The 27,744-nt window shown below is 57.4% G+C and overlaps 1 protein-coding gene across 1 annotated transcript; it reads right to left on the reverse strand.

Annotated features, from left to right (window-relative positions):
- Positions 1 to 516: 516 nt before the first annotated feature.
- On the reverse strand, positions 517 to 27,703 carry PADI3 (peptidyl arginine deiminase 3). The gene is made up of 16 exons (XM_038531831.1): positions 27,572 to 27,703; positions 19,913 to 20,093; positions 17,570 to 17,642; positions 16,119 to 16,180; positions 15,044 to 15,161; positions 13,917 to 14,042; positions 12,195 to 12,373; positions 11,866 to 11,969; positions 11,621 to 11,732; positions 9,776 to 9,883; positions 8,505 to 8,656; positions 6,790 to 6,934; positions 6,579 to 6,681; positions 4,659 to 4,738; positions 2,578 to 2,703; positions 517 to 1,144 (listed from the first exon to the last, which is right to left on the reverse strand). Exons 1-16 carry the CDS (start codon positions 27,661 to 27,663, stop codon positions 911 to 913), a joined length of 1,995 nt encoding a protein of 664 aa, XP_038387759.1. The 5' UTR covers positions 27,664 to 27,703; the 3' UTR covers positions 517 to 910.
- Positions 27,704 to 27,744: the final 41 nt, after the last annotated feature.

Genomic DNA, 27,744 nt, shown 5'->3' on the forward strand with positions numbered 1-27,744 from the left:
GCAGGACATAGAATTGTTGACCAGAGGGCAACAGAAAGCCTAGGACTGATGCTGCCAGAGGTCACCCCTCCTGCAGAGAGAAATCTGGGGCCAAGGAAGCATACTACACATTATGAAGGACACCTTCTTTCACCCTTGCACCCACAGACTTCCCCAAATCCAAGAATTTCCCACATATATTCATCTCCAGGGAATTCGGGGGGGGGGTGTTGCACAAATTTGGATTTCTGAATGTCAGATGATGGGGCATTTATAAGATTAAGGGCCAAGAGTCCTTCAACACACATCTAGGAAGGACCAACTATGTGAAAGCTCATACTGGGCACTGGGTGGGGTAGGGAGTTCAACATCTGGTCAGAAGCTTGGCAGGTAGACTGATGATCCAACCTTGATCTACATGGGCTCCACCTCCTTCCCTCTGGGGAAAGCTATGAGTAGACTCTCTCCTGGGAGGAGGGATCTGACTTTAACGCTGTTCCCCTGTAAGAGTGAGAAGCAATCAGATCCAAGCAGAACTGTAGGTCCTTCCTCAATTAGGACGCACAGGTCAAGATGGCAGATGAGATGCATGAATGTTTTTAGATCCCAAAGTAAATAAGATCCCACACGGAGGATTTGGGGACGAGAAGGGGGAGGTTTGGAGGAGTCCCCATTAGTCATGTTGATCCTCAGGAGAGGCCGCAAGAAGTGAGGTCTTTCTTCTTGGGAGGGCCAACAGGAATCAAGTTCGAGAACCAAATCGGTTGCAAGTGATGTGTGAACACTTCTAGGGAAAAGGCTTCTGAGAGAGACAGTCCCCCCCCCCCCCAGCGTGCTATCTGGAACCTTGGGGGTCTCTTGATGCTTATTGTTCAAGGCCGGCAGATGTCCTCCCGGTGGGGAGAGCATCATGGGGGCGGGTGAGGCAGGCTCAGGGCACCATGTTCCACCACTTGAAGGAGAAGGGCTGCCGGCGCACGTTGGTGCCACAGTGGACCTCCCCGTGCAGCATGTGGTACGGGGTGAAGTCGTCGATGAAGGTGCAGTGCAGGCCCAGCGGCTCCAGCAGGGACCGCACCTTCTCCTCCAGGCAGCACTGGCCGTTGATGATGGGCCCGAAGGGCTTGGGGATGCCCAGGTGCTTCCCCAGCACCAGCATGTTCACCTGCAAGGAAGTGGGGGGGGGGGTCCCAGCTCAGGGCAGCAGCCTGCATCAGCAGCTCCACCTCCACACCTGCACCACACCTGGCAGGGCCTGCGCCTGTCTCATGGGCAGCCCTGAACACAGCCCCTCATCCTGCGCGCAGTGGGAGAGGCACCTGGGCTGCTGAGACTCTGGCGTCTATGCGATCCCATGGGAGCAGCTGCAGAGCTCCCAGGGACAGCTAACTTCCCGGGACTGCCCTCCTTCCCAGGGCATCTTGGGGGCCGCCCAAGGCCCACTTCCTCCTTGCGGCTGATTGGACCAGACACTTGACCCAAGCCGGACCAATCAGATTCTCTCTCTCTCTCTCTCTCTCTGCTCTATCTGCAGCGGGGCCTCTGCCTCTGTGTGCATCTGTGCGTGGCTGTGCCACCTTAAACCTCCTGCTCTGGCTCAGGCCGGCATGGGTGGCCCTTGTCTGCAGACCCTGGAGGCACTTCCGTAATTGCACATCCGCCTTAAACATGCAGGAAGGAAGGGGGATAATAGGAGGGGAAACCGAGTTTTGCAAATGGGGAGGAGGCCAGAAGGTTAGCCAGAAAGGGGAAGAGAAACAGGGGACGGGGGATGAAGCAATGACGGTGTGGACAGGCCCCCTGTAAGGCTCTGATGCTGGGTGAGTTGAGTTCCTCTGGGGGGTGGAGGTGAAGGGGGGCTGGAGGAGGGGAGGGAGGCGGAGGAGGAGAGTTGGGTCATATACAGAAGCGCGACTCCAAGCGTGGTCCTCCTCGGGGAGCAGCTCAGCGCCACCTGCTGAATCAGAACCAATGGGGGGGGGGGGCAGAAGTCCAGGTGTTCCGGAGGCAAAGCCCTCCCTCCTCAACCAAAGGCCGCTTCTTCCAGGAAGCCTTCTCGCATCTCCTGTCCTACCTCTCCGGCTGGACGCGCTTTGTCCTACCTCTCAGCTGCCCCGTGACTTTATTATACAAAAAAGATCTTGACTAGGACACGCCCTGAGGGAGGTAAAGAGAGTTTCCCTCCCACTAGATGAGACTGGAACTCGAAGGCAGGGAGCAACCTTGGTCGTTTCCCTGACGGTGCACCCTAAGTATCCGGGGCTGGGTGGACAGCGGGGAGCTGGGGGCGGGCGAGCACAGTGCGCACGGGGCCTCGTGCGATCACTGCTTCACTCCACAAACACCGAGTGGGTCCCTAGAGGAAGGGAAGGCCCCTTCCCTCCTGGCCCTTGAGCAAGGGGCTTGGCCGGTGAGCATTCCGTTGTGACCAGGGCAGTGCTTCCGCTGGCCGTCATGGGGCCCCCCGATTCTCTCTGCCACCCCCACCAGCCACCACCAGCCCACACGTGACAGCGACAAAGCGTCTTGGCCTTCTGCGGAGCAGGAGCCTGGAGCCTAATTTGAAGAAACGGATTTAAGTCATGCACAAGGCCTCACCAAGTCAGGGAAGAAGGCCACCGCCTTTTTCCTCTCGGTCTTGAAGAGCTGGGGGATGTCCACGATGTCCCGCTCCGTCAGGCCCAGCTCCCGCTTCAGCACCTCCCGGTTCCAGTCGATGCAGCTCTGGTGGGGGGTAGAGTTGGAGAGACCTTGCCAGGGGGTGTTGGGGGGACCCAAGAGGTCACGTCTGGTTAAGGAGACAGGCTGCCCAAGTGTCCACGGACCAACTCTCCACGCAAACCTTACCTATGTGTCCCTTCGTCAGAATGCACCTGTTCTGGGTCCCACCTCTCACAGTCCCACCCCTCTCCCTGGGCTAGTTCCAGAGTGTTCCACGGCGATCTGCTTTAGTGAGTGTTCCAGAAAATCCCATCTTTGGCCCTCTTCCCTTCTTCAGATCCTCCACTCCTTAGGGGGGCATCTCCTTCTGTCTCATGGTTTCGGACACCGTCTACACACCGACAACTCCCACAGTTCTATTTCCCAGCTGCTCTAGGGCGCCCACCCTCTTTCCCGATCTCAGATTGGCACATACAACCGCCACTCTGCACCTTCACCCGGATGGTCAATTGGCACATCAGGCCCCCAAACAAGCTCTTCACATCTGCACGCTCCCCCCGCCCCGCTGGGGTCCTTCGACATCGTAAGTGCAGCCGGCCGCCTGCTCCAAGGCCGCTGCCTCCTTCCCCCTCGCCTCACACCCCTCTTCAGCTCCACCTCTAAAAGGTTTCCCCCGTCTGGCCTCTTGCCACCACCTCTACTGCTTTCACCTGGTGGACAGCCATCCCCCCGGTTAACAGTGGCTTCCGAACCAGTCTCCTTGCTGCTCCTGCCTTTGAGGCCCGTGGCAGGCACCACCATATCCTCGCAGGCCTCCAGCTGCGGGGGCGGCCTTGACCCTCCCGGCCTGGCTCTGGCTCTGAAATCCTTCCTGTGTCTGCGCCTGGGACCACACTTCCCACCAGTTGCTGACAGCAATGCTGAGTACGACAAGGATACTGAGGCAGACCTGTTTCTGGGAGCCAGGGGACTCCTCCTATGGCCACCATTGGCTTGAGGACCCACCCCCCAGATTTGCTGAAGCTGAGACAGAATGGAGGCGCAGAATGCTTCCCTCAGCCTGCCTTCCCTCTCGCCCCTCCAGCTCCCTCCTCTTTCTCGGGGACAGGCACTGTCCCTAATAGGATCCCCGCATGTTTAACTCCATCTTGGCATTTGCTTCTTAGATGACAGCGTGCTGGGTGTCGTGTTTGCCCTTCTGGACCCTCCTTATAGCCCTTTCCTCTGCTCTGGGCCTTGGGAGCCTGGTCCTTGGGGATCAGGGGCTCCTGTGCCCCTGGCTTCTGGCGGGGCTCAGCCAGTGGAGCCCTGACAGGAGGTGGGGGTGGTAGCCGAGGGCAGCGGGGTATTGGGTTCCTGCAGCTCCTCACTGCCAAGCCTCTGCTCACTGGCCAGGAAGGTCACGGCTCCTGCCCCAAAGCCCCCTTTCCATGACGACCTCTCCACGTTCAGTAACATGACTTCTCCCTAATTCCATCAGGCCTAAGGGTGGTGACAGCTTAGAGTGTCCCCCTCTCTCTAGCCTGGGGACACTGCACAGTCCCCTGCTAATTTCCTCAAATCCTGCCTCTGCCCTTGTAATATTCCCTTCATTAAACTCTAGAGTTATCCAGCTTGCGGTGCCATGGGTTTCTCGCCAGGACCTCATGTCACGCCCCCCACCCCCTGCTATGAAATATTGACATATTCTCAGCACGGTGGCAGGGCCATCCTGGGTCCCTCCTCTGCCCCAATCCCAGCCTCCCTTCACCTCCCCAGAACCCCTCGGCTCATCCTCAATATTTCATGCCCCTCCCCCTACCCAGGGCCATCGTCTGTGCTGTTCTCTCTGCCTGAATGTGTGTCCTCCTCACACGCACACGGCTTACCCCTCATTTCTCCTGGGTCCCAGGAGGGCTGGGAGCCCCTCTGTCTGGGCCCATGCCAGCCTGGGCCTTCACGGACTCGGAGCCTCAGACTCCGTCCGCATCGCTGTCCCCAGCCGTGCCCACCTTCTACTCACAGCCCGTGGCCTGTACCTGCACAAACTTATTGTAGCTGATGAGGTCTACATTGGAGAGGACCTGGTTGATGGAAACGGTGTGGACTGGCTTATCCCCTGTGAGCGAGAGAGCAGCGTTAGAGGAGGGGCAGGGGCGACGCCAGAGAGAGGGTCACCGGCTCTGGGAGGCAGCCGGGCGGAGGCCAAGTTCACAGCTCCTGGTCTTGGGAGTCAGTAGCTCTCTGGCCTTTCTGGATGTGGCCCCTTCCAGGGCACTGGGTGCTGTCCCTCTTCTTTCCGGCCAGCAGCAGGGAGGCTGGGCCACCCACCCATCATCCACCAGCCCTGAGGGAACACGGGACCCTGTCCCTGCTCTCCAAGAGGTGACTGCCCAGCTTCCTGCCTGCCTGCTGGAGACAGGGCTGGACGGGGAAGTGGGGGGGGGTGGTTAGATTCACAATCCGTGGAGCTGTCAGCAAGCTCTTACCAGGGGCAGGCTGTGAGTTCAGTTCTCCACATTCAACACTTCATGTAAGCTCACTGTAACCCCACAGGGTGTGTGTTATCACCCTATTTACAGGTGGGCAGATTCAGGCTCAGAGAGACCAAACGACTTGCCTGGGATCTTACAGCTACGAAACAGGGGGCGTGTGATTCAAAGCCAAGTCCGGGGCTCACAAAGGGCTGCAAGCCTTGACCACGGGGTAAGAGAGGGCTCCCGGGAAAGGGGACAATGGCTTTCCCTCCACCTGGTACATAACATCTGGATCTGAGGCTTTTTAAGGTTTGCCCTGGACTCAAAGGCGCTTAGCCACGGTCCTTATAGGCACAAGGGGGTTGGGAAGACTATTTCCCCCACCTTACGGCTGGGGCTCCAGGGTGGTGCCGGGAAGGGGGTGAGGATGGTGAGTGGGGAGAAAGGGACTGGAAAGTTCTACTTGAGAGCTTCCGCAGAACTCAGAATTCACTAGGATTCGTGCCATCCAGGTAGGGACGGGGATGGAGCCCTTCCAGCAGGCTTGTGCACCTGCTCCAGCCCCAGCCAGCAATCGCTCTCAGAATTCCTTTCAAGCAAAATGAAAATGTGGGGCACTTTGTTCAAATAACAGTGAGAAAAAAAAAATTATCACTAAAGGTACTAAAAACATGAAGCTTTTTCCTTCCTCCATGGTCTCTCTCCCGCTGTCATGTTGGCTTTTTACACACTATTTGATGTCACACTTCCTTGGCCATGGGACACCTGCGTGGTGAGTGCACACCTAAGAAGCGCTGGGAGCACCCCAGAACTTGACGCATGTGCACAGCCCACCGGCTGCCGGGCACCTGAGCCCATGAGCCTCAGGACCCACGCGGAGCCAGGCAGCTCCCCTTCCCACAGGCCTGCCACCCCGAGCCCTGGCAAATGGGCAATCTCCAAGGGATACCGCAGCCTCTGCACAGGGGTGTGCTAGGTACCTGGATCAGGGGTGGGCGTAGAGGCTCACCCCTGGCAAGCAAGCCCAGGGCAGGGACAGTTAATGCCAGGCCCCCCCTGAGATGCTGAGGGGCACATGCACACAGGCCTCTTCACGCCCAGGCTCCAGCTGCAGCAATCACTGGACGGGGAGGCCTGGTGGGCTGAGGCTCCAGGGAGTGAGGGGGCTACATGGGGGTCTCATCCCTGGGAAGCAGCAGGAGGATCCACTCACAAAGCACAAATTGCTAAGAATTTCAAGACAGTGGTGGCAAAGCATTAAGCCTTCTGACAACACTGGTCATGTGCCCACGAAGCTGGCCATGTCTCTGGCCCAGCCGTGGGCAGTGGGGGCTGGCGGGGCAAGGGGTACAGTGGCAGTGAGGCTCTTGAGTGGGGGGACAGCCCTGCTATAGACTCGGCCACCCCTCTCTCAAGGCAGATGCGTCTTGCATCAGGTGAGGGGGTAGGAGGCTGGGGTGAGGGATGCAGACAGGTACCCACCAACAACCCCTTTGAACAGGAGGGCCCTGCCGTGGCCCCACTTCTGCTTTTCCTGGAAGAGCTTGAAGCAGGCGCTGGGACTGGCCAGGAGCATCCGGAAGCCCTGCATGGACAGAGCAGACCTGCCTGAGCTCCCTGGCCTCAGCACGGCCCCCTGGAGCTCATCCTCTGACCCAGGCTCCGGGGACAGGCATGTCACCCCCGTCCTTACCTTCCCGTCGGGCGCAGGGACGAAGCTCAGAAACTCATCCACGTGGCCCACGGCCAACCAGTCCACAAAGAGCTCCACTGGGGGCTGTACCCTCTGCGCATAGAGGAAGTCCCGCACCACCTGGGTGACCCGGCGGCCGCTGGACCTGGGGCCCAAGGGGTTAAAAAAAATTGCTTAACTTTAAAAAGTCTATGCAGAAAGGAAAACTAGGGGGCTCAGTGGTTGAGTATCTGCCTTTGGCTCAGGGTGTGATCCCAGGGTCCCAGGATCGAGTCCTGCATCGGGCTCCCCACAGGGAACCAACTTCTCCTCCTCTCTCTCTGTGTCTCTGATGAATAAATACAATCTTTTAAAAAAGAAAAAAAGAAATGGAATGACAAGAGTTCAAGATTTCTGCAGTATCTCATTAAAAAAAAAAAAACAAACAAACCAAGAAAGCCCCAAACACTGCGTCCTTTAAACTCTGCTCAGGCTGAGCTCTTGAGCAGATAGATGCAGGACAGCTCAATCCCACCCGGTCGGTGACCCACTGGGTCTTGCCATCCAGGCAGATGCTCAGAGCCACCCTGACTCATCCTCACATTCTCCAAAAGACTGATTCACCACCCTATCCCGTCCCCTGGGGCCAGGCGGCTCTTCTTGGAGTTTAACTTCTGTCCGTCTTGCTGGGGCCTCACCTTCTGTACATCGGTGGGGACGGAGGTGGACACGATCACCCCCAAAGGGCCGCACAGCCCCAGCATTTTGTGCTCGTGAACTTAAACCCCATCCTTCTTTGGCCTTCTGCATACATATCTGATGCCATGGCCCAAACGTCCTCTTTTTTCTTTTCTTTTTTTTTTTTTTTAAGTAGGATCCACACCCAGCGTGAAACCCAAAGCAGGGCTTAAACTCAGGCCCCTGACTGAGATCAAGACCTGAGCTGAGATCAAGAGTCAGGCACTTAACTGAGCCACCGAGGCGCCTCAACCTTCCTCGTCGTGTGGGATCACGTGTGGAGGGCAGTTAGTCCCCTCCAAAGCCTCTCGATTCACCTGTTATTTGACTGCAAGTCTGTCCTAACTGCTTTGTGGAATTTGGTCGGCTCCGTGTGTTGATCGACTCCGCAGGGGAAAACCGTTACCGTGATATTCCTTTTCTTTTGCATCAGTCTCTCCGTGTCACATGGTGAACAACAATCAATCTGTTACTCGCTGTGTGTGCCTGCGTGCTACGACGTCTCCTTTTTCATGTCCTAGTCCTTCCTTCTCCTGTTCTCAGGGAAAGATCTGACGGCGGTCATTTACATCGTAGTATGAACAGGTTCCTGAAATGTGATTTCTCCAGGACTGTCGAGACTTAAAGCTTTTTCTTCTAGAGCTATTAATTAATAGACTGTTATCGGCAACATCATTTCTTTCTAGAATCATAAGACCAAAGCCTAGTCACAGCGCTGCTTTCTGTGTGACCTGTACCAGGGCACTCACCCTCTCTGGGCTCCCTTTGTGAAATGAAAAGGCTGGACTGAATGATCTCTTAGGCCTCTGCTCACTTTGGGCTTCTCGAACTCGCCAAGGTACGTGTGGACGGTGTCCGGTGATCAGCCCACTGTCCCCCGGCCCCCGTCGAGACTAGGATCTGACGACTCCTCTCTGGTTCTCTCCCAGGATGGAGTGGCCCCTCATCACCACCACCACCCTCCACCCCCGGAACACGTCTCCCTGCTCCTGTCTCACCCAGGCAGGTTGCCGCCGATGAGGATCCTCCCCAGGGGGTACTCTTTCCCATCGGCCACCACTGGGGGGCTGACCTCCAGATTCCCGAAGGAGTCCAGGCCACTCACAGAGCTGTCCTGCGGTTCCCGAGTCACATAGCCGAAATCTGGGCCCTGGCAAGGGGGAAACGGAGTCAGGCGAGGGGCGGGGGTCACCAGAAAGAGCTTGAACCAACTCGCTGGGCTCTGAGCTCCCTGAGGATGGCACAGGAGCGGCTGCCCATTCTTCAGATGGAAATACTGAGTCAAAGACAGGGATCTAACCTAGTCAATATTTCACGCATGCGTAGGGGCCAACGCTGGGACATACACAGGCGCTCTGGCCCTGCTGCCGTGTTGGAGCACGTTATGCCCCGTGGTCCCAGGGAGACGGTAGGAAGGGCCCTGGTTGCCCGTGGGCCCCGGTAGACACAAAGCCCGAGGCTATGCCCCGCTGCCTCTTACCCTCTGAACGGCCTCCCTGCCAAGTGCAGTCCAAGGGCAGGTACCTGGCTGTTCCTGGGGACCAAGGCACTGGGGATGGAGCCTCAGTCTTTCAACTCTGGAAAAGGGGCGAGCTCCCCAGGGCCGTCGCTTAGAAGGAACTTAACCAGCACTGAGGGCCAGTGAGAGCTCCTACCCCTCCTACCGCCTCTGGGATCCAGCGGGAGGTTGAAAGGGCCTCCCGGTCTCTACAGCATCAAGGGAGCCTCCCGTCTTTTTTTCAAGGAGGTCCCGGTCCACAACCAGCATCCTCACAGTGCTCCTTATCACCAGTCATAGCCCCGGCTAACGGGGCTGCGTGCTCCCTCTGCCCGGGCACAGAGAAGCCTCACAATATCATTTTGCCGATGAAGACGCTGAGGCTCCGGGAGGGGCAGTGACGCAGGCCAGGTCACACAGCACCTGAGCCACAGAGCCGGGCTGTCCTGACTCCGAAGCCTGTGTTCTCAACGGCAGCGCTGCCCCCACCGCTTACCGAAGGCTGCCAGATTTAGTAAATAAAAATCCAGGGTGCCCAGTTCAATTTGAATTTCAGACAAACCACATTTTTAGTAGAACCAAGTCCCGTGTGAGGTTTGGAACACACGCGAACGTAACTAGGCGTCTCCCGTATGTCAGGTGGTCACTCCTGTCCCTTAAGGACGCGGTCCCTGGCGCTGCCCCGCCTGGACTCCACACCCTGGGGTAGCTCTCGGGTCGTGTCCCTCAGCCCTCAGAGCCAGGCTGTGGCCTGCGGCCCGGACCACTCACCAGGATTCTTTTGTAAGGGAAATCTTGCAGTTCCCCGTTCCTGGGGGAGTCAAAGACCACCGGGAAAGTCTTGTGTGGCGCCTGGACATAGCCCAGCTCCATCTCGTCCTGCAAACGAGAGAGACACCCTGTGGACAATCGACACTCTTTTGGCACTGAGCGCTTTGAGGAGGAACGTTCTTGGGATTTCTCTGTCTCGGGCCTGCTTTGCCCTTTGGGGTGAAGAGGGTGGGGGTTCATGATGCTGTGGCTGAAGGAGAGCCCGGAGGCTCGGACAGAGGGTGCTGTTACCTAGGGCCACATAGCAAGACAGGCGGGGAATGAATGAGAACATGGACGTGACCCTGGGGGTGGACCCGTGTTAGATCAGGGCAGGGTGGCCCCAGAGAGGGGTTCAGGGTGGCCCCAGAGAGGGGCTCAGGGTGGCCTGAGTTGGACAAACAAGTGACTGGACATCAGCCGACACTTCTGGCCTCCACCCGCAGTCACAAGGGGTTGACAGCTGGACAGGGCTGGGAGGGGACCTCAGGACGTATCCATCTGCCTCCTTCTCAGGTCTCTCAACCCCCCTGGTCCTGGAGGCAAAGACGGCCCAGCACGGGTGAACCATACAGCCGATGAGAAGCCCGGCCTGTTACGCGCCTGGCCTCGCTCTAACTCTTTATAAATATTAACTCCACGAATCCTCATCACACGCACACTCGTGCAGAGGCACGATGATTACCCACGTTACAGAGGAGGAAGGTGACACACAGAGAGGTCTGTTTGTCCGAGGACACACAGCTAGTCAGTGGCCCAGCCGGGATCACACCAGCCCATCTTGCTCCAGAGGCCCGCCCCGAACTTCCGTCTCCTCCGATGAACCTCCAGCCACGAAAGCTTCTCAGCTTGGCTTTCACGGTCTCCCACTTCAGCTCCTGCCTTTCGCAGAAACTTGGCCCCGGCCACCAGGAGCACGAGGCCATCTTTCTCACGTCTCCCCTCTCTGGGGCCTTTGCCCACGCTGGTCCTCTGTGAGGACCGCCGTCCACTGAGCCCCAGCATGGCCCTTACCAGCTCTGCGGCCCTGGGCACAGGCCCCTGCGAGCTCCTCAGGTGGGTAAGAGCAGGGGGGTGTTGAGAGGGCGACACAGCATGATGCATGGCCCACCGTGATGCATGGCCCACCGTAAGTGCCTCATTCATGGCAGCCACCATCGCCACCAGGTCCCACCCTAAGGCCTTCCTCCTGGACGTCTGTATGCATCTTCCTCCAAACCCTGCTGGCACTTTGCTGGCACCCCTGCTACACCTTCAACTGCAAGAGCAGGAGGTTTGTTGCAATAAGTCACCACAGCAGCCTTGGCACTCGTGACACTGGGGCCAGATCATTCTTGTTGTGGGGCCACCCTGTGCATTCACTGTAGGATGCGTAGCCGCATCCCCAAGCTCTACGCACTCGAAGCCAGTAGCACCACCATCCTCCAGTGTGACAGCCGGAAAGGTCTCCAGATGCTGCCAAGTGTCCCTTGGGAGACCAAGGCCTTCCGTGGAGAACCACAGACCAGGCCGCTGGGAGCAGGGAGTATGTCCCATCCTTCTGCCATTCCCTTCAGGACCAACCCTGTGGGAGGTGAATGGGGTCCAACCCAATGTCGGTGTGTGCCTGGGTCTCCAAAAAGTTCTGGAGAGAGGGAGGGAGCTCTAGGTCTAGAATGAACAAAAGGAGTGCCCTGGGGAGGACAGTCGGAGCCCCCAGGTCCTTCTGGATATTCACAGCCTCCTCCTCCCCACGCCCCAGCTGGGGGAGGCCAGCCTCCCCCTCTGCGATGCCGCCCGGTCGGTGCTGCCCGGCGGCCGTGGTACCTGGATCCAGCGGTCATTGCGGTTCTCCTTCTGTGGGCAGACGGTCAGCTTACAGCCAGCCTTCCTGGCCAGCTCCGCCACCGCGTCCACAAAGCACGTGTTGTTCCGCACCCTGCACACAAGCCCGGGGAGAGGGGCTCAGGGAGGAGCCAGGTGTGGAGACCAGACTGGCCGCCAGGGGCCGCAGGACACCCATCGCCGACCCCCCCCCCCCCCCCCCCCCCCCCCCCGCCCAACACACTCACCGGCACACGTACACCTCCAGGGGCGGCAGGGTGCTGGGCGTCATAATCCAGGGCGCCACGCGGAACACCACGGTGTCGGTGAAGATCGGGGACTCGGAGAAATCCTACAGGGGAAGACGAGCAGAAGGAAGGGCGAGAGCACTGGCCTTGGAGTCCAGAGGCCTGGCTCGTTCGTGCGGTTCCCTGAGCAAACCACCACTTCCCTTAGTTTCTAGAGAGGCACCGGGGGGTGGTCCGGAAGCCTGGGATCCTTGGTGCCAGTGGTGCCCGTCCGTCCCGGGGACGGAGCCCCTTCGCACCCTCTGTGCGTGGGCCACCCCCACCCCTACCTCGTTGGAGTCGTCCAGCAGAGTGACGTGGAAGGACACGAGCCCCGTGAAGCGGGCGTCGGGGAACGAGAGGCCCTCCACGAAGAAGCGCTCCTCGTCCCCGTGGAAGCGGGGCACCTCGTACGACACCTTGTTCTGGCCCAGCACGTGCCGGTAGGCCTCACACGAGTCTTCGGGACCTGGGAGGGGGCGGGAGGGAGGGCCGTGAGCCCCGGGAGGGCCCGCAGAGCGCGACGGCTGCAGAGCAGGGCCGTGCGGGCCTCACCAGGCCCCTCGGGCCAGACCGCAGCGCCCCTCTGCCGTCGGGCCGGCGAAGGACAGAAGATGCTTAATGCCTGCCCAGTGTGGGCGAGGCCTTTTTTTTTTTTTAAAGATTTATTTATTCATGAGAGAGACAGAGAGACAAGCAGAGACACAGGCAGAGGGAGAAGCAGGCCCCATGCAGGGAGCCCTACATGGGACTCGATCCGGAGACCCCCGGGATCACGCCCTGGGCTGAAGGCGGCGCTAAACCACTGAGCCTCCCGGGCTGCCCCGGCCCTGCCTTTCTAATGTTGGCGTTCAGGACAGTGGGCAGCGTCTCACAGAGTAATGTCCACTCCCAACGAGCCTCTCCGCTTCTGGGTGTCTCGGCTACAAACACACGTACGGGGTGTTCACTGGCTGTCCACTCGCGGAACAGGTGAGCACCCACCCTGCACCTGCGAGGCAAGGCTCGAGGCTCAGGACACAGCCGTGAGCAAGGCCCCTGCCCTCCGGCCCCCTGCGCCGCGGTGAACCCCGCCTGCTGCCAACAGCCGTGTGGTCGTGTGGTCGGAGGCCCGGGCACGGAACACACGCGGCGGCGGGAAGCTGGGGGCCGAGCTGCAAGAGTACAGAAAGCACCGTCGGGTAGATCACTCGATGGGAGAAAGTGTCTGGAAAGCAGAGTAGGTACACGCCACACACTTAGCGCATCCACAGAAAAGTCGGGGCGTTGCACACACTGCAGCTCGTTAACAGTGAACACATTTTAAGAGTCAGGTTTGGGGGGGAGGATGAGGAACCCTCATATTCTACCTTATGTATCTCTATATTGTTTGATTTTTTAAAGTCTTAAAAAATTTTATTTATTTATTTATTTATTCATTCATTCATTCATTCATTCATTCATTCATTCATGAGAGACACAGAGAGAGAGAGAGAGAGAGACCAGCAGAGGGAGAAGTATTTGGGACTCGATCCCAGGACCCTGGCACTACAACCTGAGCCGAAGGGAGATGCTCAACCACTGAGCCAGCCAGGCGTCCCCTCAAGAATGTTTTTAAAGATTTTTGTGTCTTTTTTTTTTAAGATTTTATTTATTTATTTGAGAGAGAGAGGGAGGGAGAGAGCGAGCACAGAGCAGGGGGAGGGGCAGAGGGAGAGGGAGAGGCAGACTCCCTGCTGGTCAAGGAGCTGGACCCGGGGCTCGATCCCAGGACCCTGAGGTCATGCCCTGAGCTGGAGGCAGACGCCACCGACTGAGCCACCCAGGCGCCCCTAATTCTATTTTAGTTCATCAAATCAAATGACCTTGGGCCACGGCTCTTCTGGGAAGGCAGCCCGCCCGCCTCACGGCTCCCACATCTGACCCCCAGGGCAGGCTAGAAGCCAGAGCAGAGCCTGCCCTCTGGCTCACGGTGGGGAAACTGAGGCCCCCTCCAGCAGCGGGGCGGCGGGGAGGGATGGGCATGAACTCACCACAGGCGTGGAAGACCCGTGCCCACTTGGCGTCATAGCTCGAAGTGTGGAGGATAAGTTTGTGGTCGTCGAAGAGGGCGGCAGGGCCTTGCGTCCTCAGGACCATGACGGACATGTCTTCCAGGTCTGTGGGGCCAGACAGGGGCGGCAGCTCAGGGGCCTGCGGCACTGGCGTCTTCTCCTCCTGCCCACCGCACCCCCTCCAAGGGCAGAGGGAGCCCCAGCTCTGCCCACCATCAGAAAACACTGGAAGGCACTGGAAACCACCAAGAGCGAACCATGAGGACGTCTTGAGCGTGTGCCCGTGAGCCCCACACGTCTGCTCCGGGCCTCCGCTTCCTCACCCCCCAGAGCAACGGGAAGTACAGAGCGGCTGCCCAGTGCCCTTGACAGGTGACAAGGGTGGGGTAGGCAGGCCACCCGGGCGGCACGCTGGGGACAGTCTGGTGTCAGCGCTAGCATCCCTCTGTTCACACCGGGCAGCCCCCCAGAGCCTCAGCGCTCCCCTGTCTGAAATAAGGGACGGTTGTGCCCACTTTCGGAGAAGCCGTGCCCGCCTGTGCATGAAGCACGTGGCTGGTTCCCCCAGATATGACTGTGGCCTCCCTCATGGGGCTGTTGTGGGAAACTGTGGGACTTAGAACATGGGGTGCCCTGAAACACAGGCCAGAGGTGCCTGGTGGGGAGGCCAGATTCGAAGGTCGGAAGGGAAGCTCTGGACCTGCCACAGACAGGCTGACTGACTTCGGGGATCCCCTGACCTCCGGCCTCAACACCTCATCCCTACGTGGGGTGATGTGATGCTGCCCTCCCAATTGGATGATTAAACAAGAATCTGCAAAAGGGCCTGGCACACAGAGGCACTCAAATAAATGTCAGCATCCCCTGCTCCCCTGGAGGGAGAGAAAGGCGGGTCAGCCCATTTCTAGAGCTCCCCCCACCCCAGCCCCCCAGTATGTGAGAGCTCGCTGGCGTTGGGGGGGACTGGGAGGGGCTAGCTGCCAGCCTGAGGCAGGTCTTGAGCAACGTCGAAGTGTGTCCAGGAGCTGGGACCCTGGCCCCAGGCTCAGCCTTCAGAGCTGCCCCTGTGGGGTAGCTGAGCCATGACCCTGGGCGCCCCCCCTTACCTTGCAGGCAGTTCACGTGCCGGTCACAGTTGTCCTGGTCATAACAGGTCACATCATCCCTGTCACAGTTCACCAGCAGGACGGCTCCATACCCTCCGGGGCCCCAGACCCACTGCCGCTGCCAATGGCAAAGCGCAGCCGGTGATGGAGCGCAGACCAGTCCCGTGCCCTCGCCCAGCAACCTCCTGGCCAGCCTCCTAACCTCACCTCGTCTTGCCCTCCCTGGGCGGATAGGCCCGCTCTCCCCGAAGCGCTTCCCGTGCCAGGCATGGCAGTGGTCTCTACTGCCCGCACCAGCAAGTCCGAACCACACAGCTGTGTTTCACGGCCCAACTGCGAGCCGGCTCCAGCCAACGTCCCATTTCTCGACGGGCAACTTCCTGATTACAGATCCATTCGTGGATCCACCCAGGCCTTGCCCCGCTACTCCCTCCACCCAGAATGCCCCCCCCCCCGCAATACTTTAGAGCCCAGCTCAAGTGGACTTCACAGGAAGGCTTCCTTGCTCATGCCCCCCCCCCCCCGACCTGCTCTGAACTCCCGACGCACTAAGTGCCACCACAATTCAGCCCAAAGTTCTTTAACAGTCTCATGCTTGGCATAATCCCCCTTTCACCTCGATCAGGAGGTTGGCACACCAGGGCCAGGGGCCGCATACAGCCCGCTGCCTCATTTTGTAAATAAAGTTTTATTGGAATAATCACACCCACGTGTCTCTGTATTGGCTCTAGCCCTTTCGCAGCACAGTGGCAAAATCGAAGAGCTGCAACAATGTTTACTATCTCACTTTTATGGAAAAAGTTCGTTGACCCCTGACCTAGACTAAAATTCCAGAAGGACTTTTCCCCACAAGGCAAGGCCTAGCCCAGGGCTGGGCACGTATAGGCTTGATAATCCTTGGTAATGATTTTTCTCCTGGTGAAAGAAGATCCCCAGCCACGCCTGGTTCCCATTTGGCTCTCCTACCCTCTCCTAGGAGGCAGGGGGTACCGGTAATGGCCTCACCCCTCCTAACCCAGCCTAGGTCAACTCCAAACTCCACGCCCCTTTCTGGGGCCAGGTCGAGATGGCCTACCTTGTCCACATAGCTCCTGTCCTGCCTGCCCTCGCAGTTCAGGTCACAATCCAGAGCGATGTCTACAAGGAGACGGGAGACAGTAAGTCACTGTGGGGTTCGCAGGAGTCAGCACAGGTCCGACAATGCACATTCTGCTTCTAACAATGCCTCCTGCAGACAGAGCATTTTCAACTTTCTTGCTAAGTGCTCTGCAGGTGCTCGTACCCACGCAAACCCCCACCCACTGTCAAGGAGCTCCCTGGTTCCACGTCCTTGGCAACACTGAGTTGAGCATCTTTCCATTTCAGGTTCACTGGAATCACTGGAGCTATCTCCTCTGTGAATTTCTTGTTCGTATTTTTTCCCTGTTTCCATTAGTTAGTCTTTTTTTCCCTATTGATCAGAGTTCTCCATAATCTTTATGCACCAAGTCAGCCATATACATTGCAAATTTCTTCTCCCCGTCCATATTTTGACTTTTTCTTCCTTTTTTGTTTAAAGTAAGCTCTGTGCCCAGTGTGGGGCTTGAATTCACAACCCTGAGGTCAAGATTCACGTGCTCTGTGGACTGAGCCATCCAGGCAATCCCATAGTTTGACTTTTTACTTGTCCTCCCTTGTATGAAAGTTTAAAAATGTAATATAGTCTAACTTATCATGGCCTTATTTCAAGGTCACTGATCCTCTCCTCAGCTGTGTCGAGTCTACCAAGACAGCCCAGCAAGAGCATTTTTTTTAATGTTACCATGACTTTTAATCTTAGCATTTCCACTTGACACCTTCTTATAGTTTTCATGTCTCTGTTGAAATTCTCCATCTGGGGCAGCCCAGGTGGCTCAGCAGTTTAGCGCCACCTTCAGCCCAGGGCGTGATCCTGGAGACCCGGGATCAAGTCCCACATCAGGCTCCCTGCGTGGAGCCTGCTTCTCCCTCTGCCTGTGTCTCTGCCTCTCTCTCTCTTCTCTCTCTCTGTCTCTCATGAATGAATAAATACATAATCTTTAAAAAAAAAGAGAAATTCCCCATCTGCTCATTCATGTTATCCACCTTTTCCTTTAACGTCTTAACCAATCTGAGTTATCTCGCATGGAGTTTATATATCAATTTGTGGACAACTGGCACAAAAAACTTAAGGTGGAGAAAGCAAGGTCCAGTTCCAGGCCTACAGGGTGCCTCCCTTTGCTTACAAAAGGGGGGAGTATACAAGTATGCCGTGTCCACCTGCATGAGCACAGCAGATCTCTAGAAGGATGCTGGGTTTGTGGAACTGGAAGTCTTAGGTTGGGAGGAAGGGAGGTTTACTTTGCAATATATATTCTTTTATACCACTTGAATTTTTTAATGTACACTTATTTTAATTTTTTAAAAAATGAGTTGATGTTTGTGAAAAGACCCTTGTTCATTGTCATTCCCAACCACCACCCCCTGCCCTTGGCCCAGGCCCTAATGAGGGCCAGCTTACCAACTTACCAACACAGGTGAGGTAGAGCACTGCGTAGGCCAGGGGCAGGGGCTCATGGCTGGAGTGGTAGGAAATCTGAACCTGTGAAGAAAGGGCCCAGAGTCAACCAGCTGAAGCCAATAGCCCCCACCCCAAAGGACAGGTTTGGGGGATCTGGCAAGAAAGAGTCAGGGTCTCAGGAACCTCTATGTACTGACGTTGAGTTTACCAACCCAGCTCTTCCTTTTAGTCTTTGTGCCATTTATTTTTCCATGCCTTGCTGTAATATGGGAACTACCTGTGAGGGCCCCAGTGCTGCCAATGACTACCGCCTCTGCTCCCCTTTGGATCTCTGTGTTGCCATTTGTAAAATGAGGAGGTCTGGCAGGTGGGGTTAGGGACCCTCTCCTATCTGTAGGATTCAGACAGGCCTGGACTTGAGCCCAGCACCTCCGGGTTCTGTGACCTTGGCCAAGGCCCTTCACCTCTGGTTGAGCTGTCTGGTTTCCTCACTTGCAGAACATTGAACACACAGGTCCCTACCGCAGAGGATTGTAGTGCTGCTTAGAAACAATACATGTACAAGACTGGCCCCCACAGGAAGGGCTCAAGACATGCCAGCTATTGTTAACAGAGGGCAGGTGGCACTGTGTGAGCTGGAGCCCAGATCCACCACTTGTGACTACCCTGGGAAGAGTCACCTGTCCTCTCTGGGCCTCAGTGTCCCCTGCTGTAAAGTAGAGATAATAATAGTCCCTACTGCAGAGGGTTGATTGTAAGTTGTGACCATCAAAGAAAGGGAGGTGTGTGACATGCTCAGTGCAGTGCTCGGCTGCAGCAAGCCCCGATAGCTGTTGAAGGTCTGGCTGACAAAGAGTGATGAGAACATAATTCAAGGACCATGTATCAAAGGCCCTTCCACCCCCAGCCCTCTGCTTGCACATTCTCTCCTGATGTGGGTCCCTCAGCTTTGCCAGAAAGTTCAGGATCTTTTTTTTTTTTGAAGGTTCAGGATCTTATAGAGACCCTTCACCCCTCAGTGCTGGGAGCCCCTAAATCCCGCAATCACTCACCCCCATCTGTCAAGCCTGAGCAACGATGCTGGCCTCGGGCATACAACGAATGGATCCAGGCCAAAGGTGGGGAAAGGAGAAGGGCCTTTCCTCAATCCCTCTGGTCTTTGGCACCCACACAGCCCCCAGCTCGGCAGGGCACCTGCCCTTTTTGTATCCTTTTGTCCTGCCCCAGGGGCCTCTGTCCTGCCTCTCACCAACTCTGCTACTCACTAGGTGGGTGATTTCAGGTAAGCCACACCCCTTCTCGTCCTCAGTTTCCTTATCTGTAAAATGAGTTCATTTCCCTGTCCACCTGAGTCACAGAGCTCAGTGGAGAGGCTCATCTCAGATACATGGACAGGAAAAGACGTGGGGGTGATGAAGGGAACCTGCCCCAGGTGTCAGCAGGTCTGTGTGGAATACTAGCTCTCTTACTGATTGGCTCTGTGGCCCGGACACAGTTTCTCTGAACCTTAGTGGCCCCACCTACGAAATGGGGATCGGACCCTGCCTCTCTGAGCTGTTGTCAGGGCTGCATGAGGTCGTGGCTGCCCGAGGTGTGGCCTCTGCTCAGTGGTCCCTAAAAGATCAGTTTCCTGAAATGCTGCTCCTGACATGGAGCAGGAACCTGCCACTCCCACATGCTGGGCCTGCTTTCTGTCACCCCTTTAAGGGAGCATCACCTGTGCCAAGCTCAACGGCCACCCCATTTCTCCCATGTCCCATCCCTGCCCTGAGGCCAGAACCCTGCCTACGGCTGGGGCTTGTTAAACTCACCCTTGGCTGAGTGAGCAGAGAGGAGGAAGAGAAATTACGTGCCTCTGAGAAGGGAATGCGGTCAGGGAGGGGGTAGATTAGGAGGTGGGGTGCCTCGTAGAAGGGGGTCTCCCCAGGCAGTGGCATCCCCCCACCTCTGCTTTCTCTCCATCATTCAGAGTAGCAGAGATCACCTAATCAACCCTCACCCTGCAGGTGGGGAAACTGAGGCCCGACACAGAAAGATGCAGACACCTCCCTTCACTGGGGTCTTGAGAAACAAGAAAAGCAGCAAATGTTAGCTCATGTTCCACCCCACACCAACAACGGGGGGAGGGCGCTGTGATCATCCCCAGTTGACATATGGGGAAACCGAGGCCCAGAGGGCTGATATGACGTGCCAACAGACACACGGCTTATGTCTGGAAGTTGCAGAGCTGGCTGGTTCTGGAGCAGGTACTTACCCATCGTGCTACCCTGCCATCTGGGTAAAGAGAGGGTGCTGGCCCTTGCAGCGCTAGATCGCTGCCCCACCCACCCCAACCCAGGGGACCTGCTCACATGACTGTCATTGAGGTCGTTGCTGGGAGAGTTCATGACCACGATGATCTCCAACCCGTTATCAAAGTGCCACCGTCTGGTGTCCGCACGCTCCCGGCCCCTCTCCATACTAGGAGAGATGTAGACGTCCACACCGGGGGTCCCATACACCTCGAACATCTCCGTGCCCTCAGGTACCGACCTGGGAAGGACAAGAAGCCATGGGAGGTACTAATGTGTGGATTCTTGTTCAGATGCTTGAGTTTTGGCTCAAACACTTGCTTCTTCCAAGAATCCTTCCCTGACCACCCCAGGCCTCTCAGCCCCCCACGGCAAGCTCCTGGGAGTGAAGCCTGGACCCCACACAAATGCATACCCATTCTCACCTTCCAAGGCTCTGTATTTATTAACACTTCCCTGTGAGTTATTTTAACTCCCAACAAAACTGCAAGCTCTTGGGAAGTTAGGACCTGGTTGAGTGCTTTATAAGCCCCCAGTGCAGAGCTGGGTGCAGAGAGCTCAGTGGACACCAGCCTGCAAATGGACCCCCTGCAGTTCTGAGTCCATGGCTTTAAGAAGAGCAGTCTCCCCTCCGAGTCCCATTTGCACCCTTCTTTAGCGGGCAAGAAGATGCCCTTGGGGTCTCCCCTAGGAAAGGGTACTAAATTTTGTAGAGTGTCCACTGGGTGCCAGGCACCTTGTATTTCCTAGCTCCTTTTATTCTCACAAGTCTGCAAAGTGAGTGGTATCATCTCCATCAGAAAGGTGAGGAACTGAGGCTCAGAGAGGTCAAGTACCAAGCCCAAGGTCACACGGCATGGAATGGTGCTGCCAGGTTTGCACTTGGGGCTCTGACACAGCGCCTGTGCTTCTCCGTGGCCCTGCAGCGTCACCTGGGAAACTTGGCCTGATTCAGTCAAGCAACCAGGCATTATTAGTACCTTCAAAAGTCATCTGGCCCTGGGGCCATGTTCCCCCCACTCCAGCTGGTCTGGGAGTCCTGTTTGAAATCAGTCTGTCGACCCTCTGATTGTCTGTGGGGTGCCCGGGGTGCCTACTGTGCCCAGAGGCAGGTACACCCACTACTCTCCCCACTGCCCCAGAGCCTTCCATCCCACCAGGGAGTTAAAAACAGCACTGCCGGGCAGCCAGGTGGGGCTTATGGTCACAAAGTCAGTGGTCTGTGGGATCCCATGTAGGGAGAGGCCCCTGTGAGCCAGAGAGACCAGAAGGCTTCCTAGAGGAAGCAGCACACACACGTGTGCCCGGGAGATAAACAGTAGCTGACATTTGTTCTTGCTTATAGGCCAGCCCTGTGCAAGGTTCTTAGGTGTGTTACGTAAAGCAATCCTCCCATTAAACCTAGGAGGTGCCTACTACCATCGTTTCCCATTTTACAGATGGGAGAACTAAGGTTAAGCACACTGCCCAAGGTCATGGAGCTAGTAAGTGGCAGGACTGGGATCCCACGCCAGGCCTCCTGGCTCCTGAGTCCATATTCTCACCCACCGCCTTCCCAGGAGTAATCACGATAGGGGCGCCTGGGTGGCTCAGTGATTGAGTGTCTGCCTTCAGCTCAAGGCGTGATCCCGAGGTCCTGGGATCGAGTTCCGCATCGGGCTCCCCGCGTGGAGCCTGCTTCTCCCTCCTCCTGTGTCTCTGCCTCTCTCTCTCTCTATCATAAATAAATAAATAAATAAATAAATAAATAAATAAATAAATAAATAAATAAATCTTTAAAAGAAAAGAAACTAAAAAAAAAAAGAATAAATAAAATCTTAAGATAAATAAAAGAGTCACAATAATCATAGCCCCCGAGCCCCCAAGGGCCCGAGGGCCCCCTCCCCTGCACGCTTACCAGGGCAGGCCTTCCAAACAGCATTCATTCATCCTCACCGTGGCCTGGGAGGAGGGGATTATGACTCTCATGCACATGTGGGGCAACAGAGGCTCAGGATGGGCAAGAGACTTCCCCACGGTTGCACAGCCGGCAATTCCACTCCGGGCCCTCTTCCTTTCCCTGCTCCACTTGGAGCGCAGACTTCCTTCAATACGCCCTCTCCACTCCTCCACCAGCAGGACTCTGAAACTTCTCAAAGTGGCTTTTTTATAAATAGAGAAGTAAGCTCAGCCCAGGCTCCACTTGTCAGGCGGGTCCTGGTGGAGCGCGTGGCCCTCCCGGGCGTCCCCAGCAGCTGGGCGGGGCTGACACACCTGCTTCTCCCCCCAAGCAGGGCTGCTAGATTTAGCAAATAAAACTAGAGAACACCCAGCTGGACTCAGATTTCAGATAAACAGCAAATCATTGTTTTAGTATAAGGATGTCCCATGTAGTATTTGGGACATGGTTGCACTAAAAAAAAATACTAATTGTTTATCTGGATTTCAAATTTAACTAGGCATCCTGGATTTTATCTGGCAACCCTATTCCCAAAGCCTGTAATTTCCAGGGCTGGTGGAGCCCTCGGTCCTGGGGTGTCCTGGCTGTGCAGGCCAGCCCATCCTGGGACATAAAGAGCCTGGACAGAGAGAGAGAGACAAAGAGATATAGAAAACCCTGAGAGATGGAGAGCCAGAAAGACACACACGGAGATAGACCAGGTGTGGAGAGCTCCCTCCACCCCAAGGAGAACCCTCGGCCCCACTCTCTGAGTCACCTGGCCTCCCGCTCCCCAGGAGGCTTGTAAACTTTTTATGAAACTCCCCCCAACCCCAACCTGCTGCTTGGACCCCGGTGCCCACGACCTGGAGGTTGAAGGAGCAGAAGGCACGGAACCGCACCCAGCTCCCCAGCACCAGCCCCTGGGTTTGGGATATCTCGGCCCAGCTCCCTTGCACTTCCCTGTATGAGATGCTGGGGGCTTCCTGATGAAGATCCTTCGGGCCTGAGGGGGAAGGAGCCGGGAGCTCAGTGGTGCCAGGATCAGAGTCAAGAGCCAGGCTCTAGACTGGGCCGGGTTGCCCATAAGCCAAGTGACCCAGAATAAATCACCTCGCCTCCCAACAAAGTGGAATAATGACACCCACTTGGTCAACCTCACGGGCCATGGCAAGGCTCAGATGCCGTAATGGGAAAGGCTTGGAAAATCACCCACGGGGTGGGGGTGGGGGGTGGGGGTGGGGTCTTCAGGTTGATTAAGAAGCAGGAAAAGGGCGGGTTGAGAGGCTGGGCTGGGGGTGCTGGGGGCAGCTTCCCAGAGGGAGGCAGGGGGAGCCAAGGGCGAGGGGGAGACTCATCCGAGGGGAAGGCAGTTCCACGGTGGAGCCTCAGGAGGCCAAGGGTAAACTCAGACTGTAAGGGGGAGCCAGCGAATGTTCTTGATCAGGAGGGGCACTGAGGTGGATGCTGGTTCAAATCCCAGCCCACCACCCATGAGGTATGTGACCTTGAGGGAGACGCTTGGCCTCTCTCTGCCTCAGTGTCTCCGTCTATAAGGCGGAGAAGACTATAGGAATCGATGTGTGTAAACGCTCTAGACGAGTGAAAGTTGGAGGCACCTGAACCCATGCCTCACTTCGTTCCAGGGAAACTGAGACCCAGCAGAGGAGGGACCAGACTCCCGGTCCAGTGCTCACGCCCATCGGGGAAGGAGCTGTTGGGAGGATGAGAAGGATGGCTGCTGGGACAAGAGCCTGCATCGGGTACAGGAGGGTCTGGATTTCCCGTCTTGTGGAGGCCGGAGAAGCAGCCAGAGGCTCGCCCGGCCCAAGCTCTTCCTCCGGCCTGGCCACCCCATGCTGCCAGCCTGCTGCTCCAGACAGGGCCCCCAGTCCCGCCCCGGGGGCTTCGGGCTTCCCCTCCTGTCCATGCACAGGACAGTCCAAGGCCCTCCGTGCACCTTCCCTGCACCGAGCCCAGTGACATCTGAGAACCGTGGCTAAGGGGGGGCTGTCTCCCCAGCAGCGTGGGAGTGACTCAGTGTGAACCCGCCCCTCCTAGGAACCCAGACGAGTCAGGTCTTCCTTTACGTCCCGTGTCACCCTCTCAGTGGTGAGGACGACGATGGTGACAAAGGTGACAAAGCAGCCCCCACAGCCACACACACACCATCAGTCCTGTTATCCCCACTTTACAGATGAGGGAAGAGGTTCGGAGATTACAGGGACTTGCCCAGAGTCACACAGCTGGTCGGTGACGGAGCCAAGACTCACAGCTGGGGCTCAGGCCCTGCTCCCCTGCAGACCCAAACCCATCCTCTCCTTTCATGGGCTCAGGGTCAGGGCCTCCGGGAAAACAGAACCAGACATTTCAGAGCCAAAACACTGATGGGAGAGGTCCTTGCGGCTGCAACCAGACAGGTTGACAAGGTGACCGCCACGGTCCCCACTGATGTGGCCCACGGGGGCAGAGGAGAGCAAGACCCAGCCAGTGCAGGCTCTGGGTGGCAGCTGCCCCCACCCACCCCTGCCCTGTTCAGCGAGGCTCCCAGACCCCAAGTCCTCTGGCCTCAGCATCCCCAGGGTCAGCAGACCACAGTCCCTCCTTCGTCCCACCCTCTTCCCGCCCCTGAGAAATGGTGGCCCCTTGAACCGCTTCCCTACAGCCCAGCTCGTTAGGAGCTGGGAAGATGCATCAGCCTCCCGGCCCGGCTCTGCCCACGCAGGTGAGCGCTCTCACGGATCACGAGCCAGAGGGAGAGCTGCTCTGTCAAACCAGGGAGGGGGCTCAGACGCCTCCACGAGCAGAGCTGGCCCCCCGCTGTTCTATGCCAACCTCTTCAGGGCACATAAGGGGAAACTGAGGACCAGAAAGGGCTCAAGAGGAGAGAGCAAAGGACGACAGAGCGAGAGCTAAAACTCAGGGCCCCCCGGATCCCTCTGTCCTTTCACTCCCTTGACCTGCCTCTGCTGAGCAAGAGGTGACCCAAGCTGCTGGCCTGTCCTACTAGGGCAGTGGTTTCAGCCCTGGCTGCACATTCATCCCCAGGATGTGGCTCAGCACACCCCTGTATCTCCCTTCCTTCCCTTTCGCCCTGCGAGCCCCTGCTCAGGAAAGCGAGGCCCCCTGACCAAGTCTGGGCCATCTCCAACTCAACGGAAGGCAAGAAGACAGGGTGCAGTCCACTGCCACAGACGGAGCGCCCCAGTGGTCTTGCCTGTGCTCATCCTTCAAGGTCCCGGTTGGTGCCCTCCCTCCAGGAGACCTGCCCCGACTACTCGGCTGATGTTCATTCCTCTTTTCTCATCTCCTTCTCCGGGTAGGGTTCAGAGGTTGTCCCCCAGCCACCTTGTGGATGGCAGGTTTGGGGACCCTTGAGGCTGTCCAAGGGGCCAGGACAGAGCCTTAAAATGATGACAGTGCTGGTGGTGGTGGTGGCAGTGCTGGTGGTGGGTGGTGGTGGCAGGGCTGGTGGTGGTGGCAGTTGCCACAATGGAATGTCCACCACATCCAGGCACGGCCTACGGGCTCTACACACAACACCCGAGTCCTTTGACGCGAAGGCCGACGTGTTTAGGCTGCAGCCTGGCTCTGCCATCCTCATGGGCTGTGTGACACGGGGCCAGTGCCTTAACTGCTCTGTGCCTCTGTGTCCTCATCTATAAAACGGGGATGATGACAGTCCCCACCTCGCAGGATTGAGAGTTAGTTACTAAACATCAAGTGCTTAGGGCGGCGCCTGGTACGGAGCAGTCTCTGAGGATCATGGCTGAGAGGACCGTGTCCACCCTACACATGAAGGACAGATGCCAAGTGACTCTCCCGAAGTCAGATGGCTGCTAAGTCCCAGGCCTGGCACTGGCCGGCACACCCGCTGCCCCCTCCCTGGCTGGCCCGCGGTGTAAGCGCCGGGATTGCTGAATCACGACATCTCCAAGCTGGAAGGGACGGGATCCTTCCCCAGAGCACGGGGCCACCCAGCCTGTGATAGAACTCTGAAGGGACAGGATTCTCAGATGGCGGGGACCGTGCCTCCTTGCTTGCCACCGCCTTCGTGTCCCCAAGCCTGGCCCACACTAGACCCCAAAGAAATACTGGATGGATGTGTGAATGAATGAATGAACCAGCAGCCCTCTGCCTCCTGCAAGGTGGTCCTGTCACAGAGGCCCCAGAATCCTTGGTTTGAGGGTGCCTGAGGCTGTGCCCCGCGCCCTCGGGCTGTCCCCTCTTGGCCTCCTTGGGAGCACTCACGTAACCCCAAGACACTGCTGCCTTTGCCCCGCTGGCTCCATCCTCTAAGGAGGCGCTGCTGCAGGGGAGGGGCCGGCCCTGGGTTTCCCGGGCCAGGTCAGACTGGAGGCACATCTGCCCGACGGGCATGAGGCAGCCAACGCAGGTGAGTCACCCCCATGGGCACGCAGCACGGGAGGAGGAGGTGGCGCCAGGAGCAGGGACACCTTTCCGCCCTTGTCCCTCCTCCTGGCACAGCCTCTGTGCTGCCCCTCCTCCCAGTGCCCTCCCTACTTCTCACTGCCCACCCACCGTCACCCAGGCTTCAGCCCCCGGTGCCCAGCTGGGCTGGGCCTGTTCCACGCTTGGTTCCCTCCCAAGACCGGCCTCTCACCCTTGCTTACCTAACACTCTGGGACCGACCCCAGCTCTGCTTCCAACTAAGTTCACTCCAATTTTTCAAGTCTTAGTCTGGGATACTGGTTCTCAACTGGGAGTGATTCCACCCCCCCACCCCCACCACCACCACAGGGCACATTTGGTGATGTCTGGAGACATTTTTGGCTGTCACAAGTGGGGGTGTGCCACTGGCGTCGGTGGGTAGAAGCCAGGGGCACTGCTCCACATCTCACAGTGCACAGGACGGCCTCCACCACAGGGAATGAGCGGGTCAGTAGTGCTGAGGTTTCAAAACCTGGTCAGAGGCGGGGGTGGGAGACCAGTGACAGGGGAAGGATGACATGGCTCTCCTTCTCTCCTTCCTATCCCCTAACAGCTCAGTCTTGGAGCTAGGACCCCCAGAGACTCCCCAAAAGCCTAAGGAGTCAGCTCCCTAAATGGTTCCCACAGCCCACTTCCTAAGACCCTGCCCAAACTCTCCTTTCCTTCCTGGGAGAGAGACAAGACAGGGCCTTACTTCCAGCCACTGGCTTTAAGGACATGGCCATGGCACACAGTGCAGGAATTCCATGTGGGCTCTGAGTGGCTGGAGGAGACCTGATCCTTCCTCTTCAAGGGGCAGTGAGAAGCCTAAGACACTTGATCATAAATGGGTTTGAACCCTGGCATTGACCCATAGTTACTGTGTGACCTGAGCAAATGGCTTGTCCTCTCTGTCCCAGTTTCCTCATCCATCAGTGAGATGAAGTTGACAAGCTTAGCTCCTAGGCGGTTGTGAAGGTTAAACTGGAGCATTCAAGGTCAAGGGTTAAATCCAAGAAGCTTGCCGAGCTTAGAACAGCGCCTGGCACATAGGAAGGGCTACATATGCATAAATGATTTCTAAGGAAACGACTGATGCTCATTGCAGAGCTCATAGGCTGGGGACCAGGGCCGGGGGTACACACCTCTTCCTATCCTTGTGACCCCAGCCTTCAGGGTCTTCCGGAGTGCCCAAGCCCCCATGACACCAGCACCCTCCAAGGCCCTGGGCCAGAGCTCAACCACTGCAAGTCCCCCGGCTTGGGAGAGGGCGGCCAGGCCAGGCCTGAGCCCCGAGGAAGCCCTGCCCAGGGAAGGGCGCAAGGGGCTCAGCACCAAGGGCCTGCAGACCCCCGGCCTCTGGCTCTTACCCGTAAATGTCCACGAGGGTCTCCACGCCAGCCACACACACGGCGCTGGTGGGATGCTCCAGGGACACACGCACGATCCTCTGCGGGGACATGCTGGCCTCGGTCGGGGCTTGGGCCGCCAACCCCAGCGCTGCCGGGCACATCCCAGGTCGTGCGGTTTAAAAGGCCCTGGC

The sequence above is a fragment of the Canis lupus genome, chromosome 2 (assembly GCF_011100685.1).
Source record: "Canis lupus familiaris isolate Mischka breed German Shepherd chromosome 2, alternate assembly UU_Cfam_GSD_1.0, whole genome shotgun sequence".
Lineage (NCBI taxonomy): Eukaryota > Metazoa > Chordata > Mammalia > Carnivora > Canidae > Canis > Canis lupus.